Genomic DNA, 12830 nt, shown 5'->3' with positions numbered 1-12830 from the left:
AGAAACAATAGTCAGTAAAATAAAAAAGGTTTAATGTTGAAAACTGAAAAGCTTGCATTATATTTTGGTTCGCTTTAACAACAAATATTGAATAAGTTAAAGCGTCTAACAAGAGAAGTATTCAATTTTATACACCCTTCAAAACTGCAAGCTAATCTTGAACATAATTGTGTGATTAAAACATTAATTAGGGTTTCAATAAAAGTCATCAAAATATTTACCTAGTTTAACATCACAAGATCCCATGATCATCTCTCCATATAAAACTAATGTAAGAACAGAGATGCTGTACATTATTGTTAGTTTCATGATGTTTTCAAAGGGAAGTAACTCTGGATACTTGTTATGTTTCAATATTGCAATATACTTTTATACAGATTTGTAACATTTAAAACAATAAGGTTAGAGGACATAGAGAAGGTCAAGTAATGGGATACATTTAATGAGTTTTTGTCACGTAAAAATAAGAAGGAATTAAAAATCAATTCAATTCTTGGAATATTTCCTAAATGTTGTGGTTTTGGATTTGTGACCAGATTCAGCACAATTTCATCATTTTAAAGGTATAAATGACATTCAGGGTTCAATTATCCATGAATAGTATTATAAACTAAATGCAATATTACGGTAGTATGGTTAATCTTTTGAATCTGCAAATTAGTGATACTGTGGATTCATTAATTTTCGTGGGTACCAATGTTCGTTGATTAAGGAAAACTTGCATATTCGTGGATATTTGATTTCATGGTTTTACTGAAGTCTGTATACAAACCTTTTGGAAATTAGTCATTCGTTAAACATTGTATTTCGTGGTTTACCTGTACCCACGAAATCCACGAAAATTGATATCCAACGAATAATAATGAATCCACAGTAGTTTGAAACACATTTGATTTTGTGGCAACTTTACCTCCTAATTCATACTTTTCCCTTTAAAAGGATCTTATAAGAATGCTTTTTTCTTGCACTACTGACATTTTTTGACTTGACTATAGCTGTCCTTGATCAGTATGGTGTAATTTTTTACAAAATCAGTAGTTTGAATTGATGAAACAATTCCAATTGGATTTAATTGATATGATGTCCTTGCAATGGAGTAAGTGAAAAAAAAATCGCAGTCATTGACCCTCAATTATAAATGACCTTATCCTCCTGACAGCAAGTATTCAACAAATGACAATACTGGAGTAATAAAATTGAGAATGGAAATGGGGAATGTGCCAAAGAGACAACAACCCGACCATAGAGCAGACAACAGCCGAAGGCCACCAACAGGTCTTCAATGTAGTGAGAATTTCCGCACCCGTAGGTGTCCTTCAGCTGGCCCCTAAACAAATATATACTAGTTCAGTGATAATGAACGCCATACTAATTTCCAAATTGTACACAAGAAACTAAAATTAAAATAATACAAGACTAACAAAGGCCAGAGGTTCCTGACTTGGAACAGCGCAAAAATGCGGCGGGGTTAAACATGTTTGTGAGATCTCAACCCTCCCCCTATACCTCTAGCCAATGTAGAAAAGTAAACGCATAACAATAAGACATTCAAATTCAGTTCAAGAGAAGTCCGAGTCTGATGTCAGAAGATGTAACCAAAGAAAATAAACAAAATGACAATAATACATAAATAACAACAGACTACTAGCAGTTAACTGACATGCCAGCTCCAGACTTCAATTAAACTGACTGAAAGATTATGATTTCATCATATGAACATCAGGCACAATCCTTCCCGTTAGGGGTTTAGTATCATACCATCATAACATATATGAGAAGAACATAACCCGTGTCATGCCAACAACTGGTTTTTGAATAAATGTGTTTAGTTCTGATGCAAAGACCCTATAAGTGAATCAATATTAACGCCAAAATATGCAATCTTTAATGACCTGACAACAGTATTGTAACTATATCCCTTCTTAATAAGTCTATTCAAAGGTTTTGTTAGTTTTTGAGGTGAATACTGACACCTTTGTGCTTTATAAAGAATATTTCCATAAAAAATTGGATGTGAAATACCTGAACGTATAAGAAGTCTGCATGTTGAGCTATATTTACGAATGATGTCCTTATACTGATGATAAAATTTAGTAAATGTTTTGACTAGTTTGTGATATCGAAAACCCTGGTGTAATAATTTTTCAGTAATACATAAATTTCTCTCGTTAAAATCTAAAACATTGTTACACACACGAGCGAATCGTACAAGTTGAGATATATAAACACCGTAATATGGTGACAAGGGAACGTCACCATCTAAAAATAGATAATTAACGATAGAAAATGAAAAATCATCTCTTTTATCATAAATTTTAGTATTCAGCTTTCCGTTAGTGATATAAATATCAAGATCGAGGAAAGGGCAGTGGTCATTGTTAGTATTAGCTTTATTTAAAGTAAGTTCAACAGGATAAATTTCTTTAATATACATACTGAAGTCGTCATTATTGAGAGCCAAAATATCATCCAAATATCTAAAAGTATTATTAAATTTGTTTATCAGATGTTGTTTCGTTAGGTCTTTACTTATTTTTGTCATAAATTGTAACTCATAGCAATACAAAAACGGGTCCGCAATAAGTGGTGCACAGTTAGTCCCCATTGGAATTCCGATAATCTGATTATATACGGAATCCCCAAAGCGAACAAAAATGTTATCAAGTAAAAATTCAAGGATATATATAGTATCAAAGCATGTCCAATTGACATAGTTTTTTTGTTTATTGCTACTAAAAATTACCTAAACGAGTTTGAACATATATATTCACATTCTGATTTTTTAAATGCCCATTTAATTAGGTGTGTGAATTTTTTCTTAATGAGAATGTGAGGCAATGTGGTATACAGGGTAGAAAAATCAGAACTTTGAACAGATACAAAATCACCAATATAAGCATGCAATTTATCAAGTACTTCCAACGAGTTCTTGACACTCCAAAAGTAATTAATTCCACTATTTTCGAAGGCCTTATTTGAACAATTTATTATCAGGTTTTTAATGGTACCAAGTGTGCTGGTAAGAAGAATAGACAATTTAGTAGTGGAACAATGGCTTGAAGACGAAATAAATCTATATTTGTAAGGTGTTTTGTGTAGCTTCGGAAGCCAATACATAGTTGGGACTTTTATTGTATTTGGCTCTGCTTGTAAAGCAGTAGCTAAAAGTTTATGTTTGTTACAGATGTCGTTTTCTGAAAATGGAGTCAGTTGGAACAATGCTTGATTTTATATTATTTTATTATAAAATTTTAAGATCATCTATATTAAAGTTATTCTCTGCTAGGAGAGATTTATGACTGAAAACAGACACATAAAGATGTGCTAAGTTTGGAAAACGTTTTACCTGATATTCTGATTGCTGAATTTAGAGCAAAGTCTAAAGTTGAAAATCACTATTGTAGTACATGTACAAATGTTTAAAATAATTTACATTTGTGACTCTCTGGTGACCCCTGTTACTTGTTTAATTCCTTTTTTTTTTATTTCAGCTTATTATGTGAATCCTACAGGAAGAGTCGTTGAAGAATGGAATGATCTTAAGCGTGGCATGAAAATTGAAAAACAAGCAAAAAGTCTTACACATGTCAAACTCAAGATGTCTAAACTCCCAGAATTCATACCATTCTTCACATTATTTATTACCTTGGTAATTAAACATAGTGATGAATTGAGATATTTGATTATCTAAATACTATTTAACTGCTTTAATACAGAGTTTATATGCTGGGAATTATAAGAAGATAGATACTGTGATCTTTAAAAAATATTATTGTTGTTATATACCCTGCCACATTAACTGCAACTAAGCATTTGATATCAAACTCATGGCTTCTCAATTTAAAAAAATGACCAAATAATTATTCAGTACAAAATTTTGTGACTTTAAATAGCAAGGTGAAGAAGTCAGGTCTAATGCATAAATATGAGAAAATAAGTTAGAGTTGTTTCCCTCTATACAGTAGATTTAATATTGAAAAAAAAAGATTGCAAATATTAGCGGTCCAATGTTCATGTTTGAAAGTTATATACAAAATTACATGATGAAAAACAATTAAAAATTTAGGAAGCTTATCAAAAAAGGCATGAACTTCACAGATACCAGTTTTGTATTGAATTTATTCATTTAAAGTCAATATAAAACTCTATTATACAAAGTTACTGGTTTTTTTTAAACAAAGTAATTTTGTAATGTTTTCTTACTATTTACAAAGAGAATGACCCAAACACTTCAAAGGATGCACTTTTAAGATAACTTACCTGGACCCTGATCAAACAGTTGATCATCAATTTCTTGCCCTTGCCTGGCCATGCTGGGTTTATATTTATTGGATTTACTAGACACAGTGCAAAAGAAATAAAAAAAAATAGCACTGAAAAAAGATACATTGTGGTCTCAAATTTATGACTTTCAATAAAAAATAAAACTGAAGAGACAGTATTAAAGAATAGTTGCATACACTTTATGAACCATCAACGCTATCATATATTTTATCAAGAATTAAAGGGCTAGATCCTTATGATAATAACATGGATTTAAATAAGTGTGTGTGAATCAGGACTTTTCATTTTATTAGTAGGGGTCTTTTCATTTTAATATTGTGAATTCAAGCACCTCCAAATATTATGACTGATTCTTTAAAAAAGACATTTGACTCTTAAAGAGAACGGGTATCTTTCACTTAAAAATTTAACTGGTCCTGGACCTCTTATTATATTTAATGAAAATTTGAACCCCTGACCAATTTATAATATAAAATAAGCACACCAATATAAATTTGTTTCTATTTTATATAACAGGCCCAGTTTGTAACCTGTGGTGTTTTCTGTTATCTTGGAGGCTTGTATTCCCTTGGTATAGAACCCAAAGTAGAATGGAGAGATGGCATACAGACCTTCCTAGGTGCAGAAACTGTCCACAAGTGGGTTATACCAAATCTGTGGATAGGACCATCAGACGTATATATAACTAGTAAGAACTCTATATTGATAACCAACAAGCTATAGATGCTGAAGATGTTGTAATCAATATATATAATATGAATGAATAGGGTTTAATTGTTTGTGTGTTTTTGAACATTGATATATTTATATCATTCATAATAAATTTCTAACTGAAAAGAACTTGTATGGCATATTTGAACAGATTGAATAAAGTCAACCTTTAATTTTGAAGAATTTCGGTAAGACAAAGAAAAATCAATGAACACGGGATATTGTCAAGACACCGTCCAGCTACTACTTGTATTTTCATCTGATACAGCAGGATTTGTCGAGACATACTCACAATCATTCAGACAATGATGGGATATTGTTACGATTTTGATCCGATACAGCAGAATCTGACACAAGAAAGTCATAACCATTTAGACAATGATAGGTTATTCCAAATAATTGAGGAAAGTAATCTGACATTTTAACTTTTCCAGCGCCATGGCACAGATTGATCTTAAACAGTAGCCATATTTGGATGTGTTACTGCTGCATTATGGGTTTAATGTATTTATGTATTTACAATTTCAAAGTTTTGTTCAAAGGTGTTGGAGCATTCTTTGCTCCATGCTTAAGAGATGACATAGAACTGCAAATAAAGACACTGGAACAGAATTACAGTACTACAGAGACTTTAGGATGTTGTGAAATGGCCAGTAGAAATACAGCAGCTACAACTACACAAACAGAATGTCAACATCTGACTGATGGTATTTATTTCAAAGGGATTAGTTTTGTGCTTTAATTGATCATTGTGCAACCTCTAACTTTCTACCATAGTCATATTTTTGGCTATAATTGTGGTCAGAAAAGTTATGGAAACTGTGTAGCTGTATTTGGCAAAACTTTTAGAAATTTTTGTTCTCAATGCTCGTCAAGTTCGTTCTTTATTTGGCCTTTTTAACTTTTTTGGATTCGAGCGTCATGGCGTTTATAACAAATTTAATCCTGGTATCTATGATGAGTTTATTTACAACCACTGGGTGGATGCCACTGCTGGAGAAGATTTATTTCCCCGAGGGTATCACAAGCCCAGTAGTCAGCACTTTTTGTGCTGACATGAATTGTCATTGATATTGTTATATTTATAAATTTACTGTTTACAAATTTTTGAATTTTTTAAAATACTAAGGCTTTTCTACCTCAGGCATAGATTACCTTAGCTGTATGTGGCAAAACTGTTAGGAAATTTTGTTCTCAATGCTCGTCAACTTCATACTTTATTTGGCCTTTTTAATTTTTTGGATTTGAGTGTCACTGATGAGTCTTTTGTAGACGAAACTCGCATCTGGCGTATATACTAAATTTAATCCTGGTATCTATGATGAGTTTATTTACAACCACTGGGTCGATGCCACTGCTTTGTGGAGATTTATTTCCCCAAGGGTATCACAAGCCCAGTAGTCAGCACTTTTTGTGCTGACATGAATTGTCATTGATATTGTTATATTTATAAATTTACTGTTTACAAATTTTTGAATTTTAAAATACTAAGGCTTTTCTACCTCAGACATAGATTATCTTAGCTGTATTTGGCAAAACTTTTAGAAATTTTTGTTCTAAATGCTCGTTAACTTCGTACTTTATTTGGCCTTTTTAACTTTTTTGGATTTGAGCGTCACTGATGAGTCTTTTGTAGACGAAACACACGTCTGGCGTATATACTAAATTTAATCCTGGTATCTATGATGAGTTTATTTCTAAGAAAACAGAATGACTTCAATACTTGGCAGTGATGAGCTAAAGTGTAAATTGGATAACTTTTGCATTGTACCAAAGTAAAAAGTTCTGAATCTTTCAGTAAAACAGCAAACAGTTTTAAAAGAATATTTTTGTACAGTTTCAGTATATAGGATGTTTGTACACTCCGCACACAAATTCATCTTGTTCATTCTTGATTTTTGGAAAATGACGCAGTCATTGTTCCATAACTGCCGACCTGAACTTCATTACATTTCTCTGCCTACCGCGCTTGGTTTCGTATTTCCTATTTTCCATACAAACTGGAATCTGCTTGTGTTATCATTATGCATCATTGTGTAGTATTAATTCAGCCAGGACCCAGTTTACACTGGTTTTTGCTTGTATTCCACTACACTCGAACAAAGTGTTGTAGTTTGACGGGAACCAGTTTTAAAATTTGTAAACTACAAAACGTAATCGGTTATTGTTCATTCCGTTTTGGTGTTTCATACCGACTTATATGGTTTGAATAAGCTTAAGACCCTTCAAACATTAATGTGATAGGTATATTAAAGATTGTTTTACAAAAGGATTGAACTGTTTTACTTTCAAAGTCGTACTATAGGGATATCTGTCATATACGGATTTCCACTCTCACCGGTTAATTTCTTCTTTTACACGTGCTTTGGAAACTTCCTGTTTAATCGCAAGTTTTAAAATTGTTTTTGAGTGAATTAAACTTATTTTAACAATCATGAAGCGTTCCAGAATCATTTTAAAGCAGTTTCTTCTTCTCTTTGATGATGGAAAATAGGTTTTCTCAAGAAAATACCGCAAACGATCGCAGAGGAATTGAAACGTACAAGTCAAGTCGGCACCTGGTTAAATTGGCATCTAGTCAAATCGGCACCTATTCGACGTCAATTCGGCATCCAATAATATTTGTTATAATATTTTCTATTCAATTAATTAATTACTGTTACCAAGTACATAGTGAATATGTTGTTGTGTATTTTGGTAAACCACGAAACGAAAGTGAATATGTAGTGTATAAAGGTAAACAACGAAGCCCTTACAAAAGCTGTTGTTTTAACAATTAGACAATTTGTGTAATTGTAAAAACAAGTCAATTATTAAAATAAAATGGAAAACTATGAGTCCCTTTCAATAAATCAAACTTTCATGCCAAATAATTAGCAAATTTAAGGTGTTTGTCTTTCAGTAAAGTTTAAACAGCATTAAACCAACAATCCTGTAAAATGCTCAACTGGTTGAAATAATGCAGAAAAATACACAATATCTCATGTATTAGTCCAAATAATTATGACGTCTGGCAAGGCTATTTTATTATTTTTCTGGGACGCCTTCATACGACGTTCGTAGGAAGGCGTCCCAGAAAAAAAATTAACATAGCCTTGCGGTTATAGGAAGGTGTTCCAGAATAAAATTAAAAAGCCTTGCCAGACGTAATAATTATTTGGACTATTCATATATATATATATATCATTAAAAATACACCAAAAAAGTCATTAGTTGAGAAAAATAAATATATACAAAATGTACATGAACACCCAAAAATGTGAAAGTTAGTATTTAACTCTTTTTGCTTAAATACTGAAAAAAATTCTGGCAACCCCTTTCTTATTTTTACCCTATTGCGTAAAATACTGTTAAAAATATATATTTAACATGGGTGACGAATTGACTATATCAGGTGTCGATTTTAACTAGGTGCTGATTTGTCCAGGTGCCAATTTAACTAGGTGCCAGTTTGACTAGAATTCTTTGACAAATGTTTGAAACTATCTGAGTTTCATTAGACCTTTGATAGCAGTAACAAAAAGATTATTTACTTAATATTTTGTGGGAGAAGGGGGTTCAGACTGTGTGGTATCAGGTCTGTTTGTGCCCAATACATTTTCGCACCCTACACGTTCGCACATTCACACTCTACTCATTCGCGCCCAATTTTAATTCAAATTCAAGTTGAATAATTGGAAAATCATGGTTGTTGTTTTAAATTGCTTTGGTGTAAATACTGAATGTATTTATAGCTTGGTATGAGTAAAACATTGAAGATTTAAAAGGAAAAAACACAAAAGATAATTGTTTTTAACAGCTTGGTCCCATTGATCTGAAACAACGAAACAATAAAACATAGCAATCCCCTTATATAACCAAAACATGATAAAATTTATTCAACACGCAGAAACAAACATAGTCAGAATCTCACTTCATTTTGAAACAAGTCAATGAAACAAGTTATAGCAATACACTAACCAAAACATGATTAAGAGTTATTCAACACCAAATAAAACGTTGACAAAATACCACTTTATTTAGAAAGGATTATTATTATTTTTAGCAATACCTTATCCAAAACATGATTAAGATTTATTCAACACAAAAAAAAATTGCTGTCTCACTTTATTTTGAGACAATGACAACAATTATACTTATAAGAAAACACTTGCTTACAGAGTTATTAAACACAAAACCAATCAAGATTGGGTGCGAACAATGTAGGGTGTGAAAGTGACAGGGGTGAAAATGAGTGGGCGCAAACGTGAATGGAAGCGAACGGACCCAGATTCAGACTATGTACCAGTGAGAAATATACAAGCCTTTCTACGGTATTTATTTGTACAATTCAGCTAGTCTTGACCTATTCATTTGTCTTAAAAAACCAGCCAGTTGTCACCTTCACTTCACACACACACACACACATATACGAATATCAATTATATGCTCACGATACATGTTGCATTGTTAAACTAATTACGGTATGGGTAAATCAAGACTTGCATAAAAACTATCCCAATATTAGAGACAGTGGCGTCATTTTTCTTCAGAGCTTTCAGCTCTTTGATTATTTTCAGATGTTGGTATTTGGAAAGCAGGTATCAAATGTAGTGAGAGACCTTCAGGACAAAACAGTGTGTCTCACAACCTGAAGCCATGCTGTTACAACCTTCGGGGTCAATGTAAACTTACCACACATACACACTGTGTATTCTTAGGAGGCTATTTCTCAAAGCATTCTGCAGAGCACTGTAGTCAGGTATGACCATTTGTATAGTGAGTAAGAATTGAAAACTATACTGATGGTGATGACGTTCTGAACTTTTAATTGAATCTTTGCAATGAATCAAGCTGATTTGTAATGAATTAATATGTTGATAAAGGGGAGATAACTCAAACTGTTTTGGTAAAATATTTTGAAAAATATAAAGATTTAAACATATATTTAACTGGCTACCTAAAAAGATTCAGATTCATCTGCATATTTAATACCAATTTTAAATCTTTTTCTTAAAAAAATAAAAGCCCTTTTTTAGTCTTTTACAAAATCTGATAATTTATGGCATAAAGCATATATATAACACAATTTTTTTGTTTGCATGTAGGTGAATTGTATAAATTCTATTTGCGGAATGGGTGGAATTTCATCAAATTCAGATAAGCCCTGGTTACCAGATAATCCAGCACAATGGTGGAGACTTCCTCTCTCTATTGTCTATCACCATGGTATCATTCATGTTGTCATCATTGGGGCCATTCATTTCCTCATCATGAGGACTATGGAGAGGTCTATTGGTTGGCTGAGGATAATGGTAGTTTATGTGTTGAGTGGAATAGGAGGAATACTGGTAAGAAGATTGTAAATACCTAAAATTAGGTATGAATGGAATGTTTCTACCAGTAGTCATGTGAAAAATGCACTGGGATACACCCACTAACTATTGACTTCACTTTTTATGAAAGTAATATACTTTTAAAAGGTTAAATCACAGAAGCTGATATTTTTTTAATCGTTGCTTGTGTAGGTTTAATGAAAACAAAGCATCAAGTTTAACAAAAGTGGTTGGTTTGACAGTAGTCATTATACAACCTTAAAAGCTATATGACCAAGGGGATGAACATTAGCTTTCTTGATGTTTCCTTTCTAGGTTTATAAATCTTGTCAGCTTTTTTCAGATAATGTTGTAGATGACATAAAATATTTAACAGATTTTTTTTTTTTTTTTATATTTTCAGGCAGCCTCCATACTTGAACCCTACTCTCCCCATGTAGGTGCCACAGGATCAGTTTGCGGATTACTAGGTGTAACTGTGGTAGAAATACTTTTACTATGGAGATTTATAAATAGACCATTACTTGAAATTTCCAAGGTTCTGTTTGTCATTGTGTTGTTTCTAATGGCAGGAACTCTTCAATATATCAGTAATTACACCATTATTACAGGCCTTATCATTGGCTTGTGTTCAGGTGTGATAGTCTTACCCTTTGTAACCTTTAGTAAGATATCACACAGGTCAAGGGTCATTCTGATTGGCTTTAGTGTCCCCCTTTTAGTGGCGATATATTTTGTATTACTTTATGCATTCTTTAAAGTTCAGTCAGTTACTGATTGTTATGGTTGTAAGGTAATTAATTGTATTCCATACACGGAAAATATGTGTAGGGATGACTACGAAGAATAAAATTCCTCTTTCCTATAAACACATGCATGTTTTATTGCCACTGAAAGAGTTTTTACTTGTATTCATAACTTTGCATATTTGCTTTCAATAAAATTTGTTGTTCATATTCACACATACATGTTTGATTGTTTGAAAATATTTGCTCATATTCACAACTTAACATCTTGGCTACTAATAAAATTCATTGCTCATAATCACACTTGCATGGTTTTATTTGCCACTAAAAGTATTTACTTGTATTAACAAATTTACATTTCGGCTACAAATAAATTTCACACATGCATGTTTTAATTGCTACTGAATATATTTGCTTGTATTCACAAATTTACATATTGGCTTCATTTACGTAAAAAATTAATTAAGTAAAAAATTTAGCCAGTTTGTTTCACACAGTCTGATTTGGTATTATTGATGCAGGGCAGTTATGATCCGTTAAAGTCCAATGACTCATTAGTTAGTGTTTAATGTCCTAAACTATAACTTAATGCTCTTTTTAAAGTCGGACAGTGACCCCACTAAATGCCATTAAAGTTGATAGAACATGAGATAACATTAAAGACGTTTATTTTATTTTGAAAAAGCATTGATGTTTTGAAACTTATTATAATATAACCACAAAATTTTTCCTATTTTGGATTTTTCAGATACTTGACAACCAACTATAAAGATGGTCATGTTTGCAGTCAAGAAGCAATACTTAAAAAAGATTTTAATAAATTGATTTCATGATTTTCATTTAGTAACTTAGTCTGACCCCCAATTGACAATAGTCACTCTTCCACTACAGTACAGTTTTCCTTAAATGCATTAGCAGCATTTTATGATATATTTTCATTTTCAGACCTTTTTTAGTTCATTTTCCTTTGCTGCTTATTCAGAAATCATTGACTTGGACATTGTGTGCATTTATTATTGTGATTTTTTTAAATGATAAAAATTGTAAGATTAATATTGCGATTTCAGGAAAATCTCTATAAAGATATATATCCGATCATATGAGTATACACGTATGGTCCAAATACTCATATGGTCCGGAAACTGTACATGATAATAAAAGTTCATACATGTATTGTGATATTCAACCAAGTTGCATTATTCACATTTATAAAAAAAACTTTGAAATTATTTCTGAATTTACAATATTGGTTCTGGGTTTAAGATAATACATGTAGTTAGAATTACAATTAACTTGTTGTTTTAAATTTTGATATGGTTTTCATTCTCTATTTTGGTGATTTAGACATTGACTTTGTAGAGCTTGCTTGATTGAATAAAATTTCTGTAACTTTTCTAAATTCTTGACTAGAATCAATTGAACATTTAAATTGTAGTCTCTATTAGCTTTTATAATGGGCATAAAAAAATCATGGTTGAAAGAGTCCCTTGGTGGCTTTAGTTTAATTTAAAAAAAAAAAAAAAAAAAAAAAAGAGGCAATATAGGGGAAAATATAAAAACCATAAAGTGCATCATGTATGAATTAATATTTATTAATTTTTATATTGACTTTTTTTAAAAGGTCAAGATTTTTTTTTTTTTTTATATAAAGTGATTAATATCAGCAATCCGTGAAATTATACAGAACAGTTACGTGTTACTAATGATGTTAGTGTAATATGTTATATCAAAATGTTTAGAATTTGTTAAATTTGAAAAATAAATGTTTAAAGTC

The 12830-nt window shown here is 31.5% G+C and overlaps 1 protein-coding gene across 1 annotated transcript in view; it reads left to right on the top strand.

The window, feature by feature from the left end:
* Positions 1-12830, top strand: part of LOC139520720 (uncharacterized) — a 24130-nt gene extending 11300 nt beyond the window's left edge. The window contains exons 7-12 of the mRNA XM_071313600.1: positions 3492-3649; positions 4801-4972; positions 5538-5702; positions 9555-9736; positions 10083-10325; positions 10714-12830. Of these exons, the coding sequence (XP_071169701.1) occupies positions 3492-3649; positions 4801-4972; positions 5538-5702; positions 9555-9736; positions 10083-10325; positions 10714-11160 (1367 nt within the window). The 3' untranslated portion in view covers positions 11161-12830. The remainder of the gene's footprint in view (positions 1-3491; positions 3650-4800; positions 4973-5537; positions 5703-9554; positions 9737-10082; positions 10326-10713) is intronic.

Source organism: Mytilus edulis, chromosome 4, assembly GCF_963676685.1.
Source record: "Mytilus edulis chromosome 4, xbMytEdul2.2, whole genome shotgun sequence".
NCBI lineage: Eukaryota > Metazoa > Mollusca > Bivalvia > Mytilida > Mytilidae > Mytilus > Mytilus edulis.
This window is presented reverse-complemented; position numbering and strand designations above follow the sequence as displayed.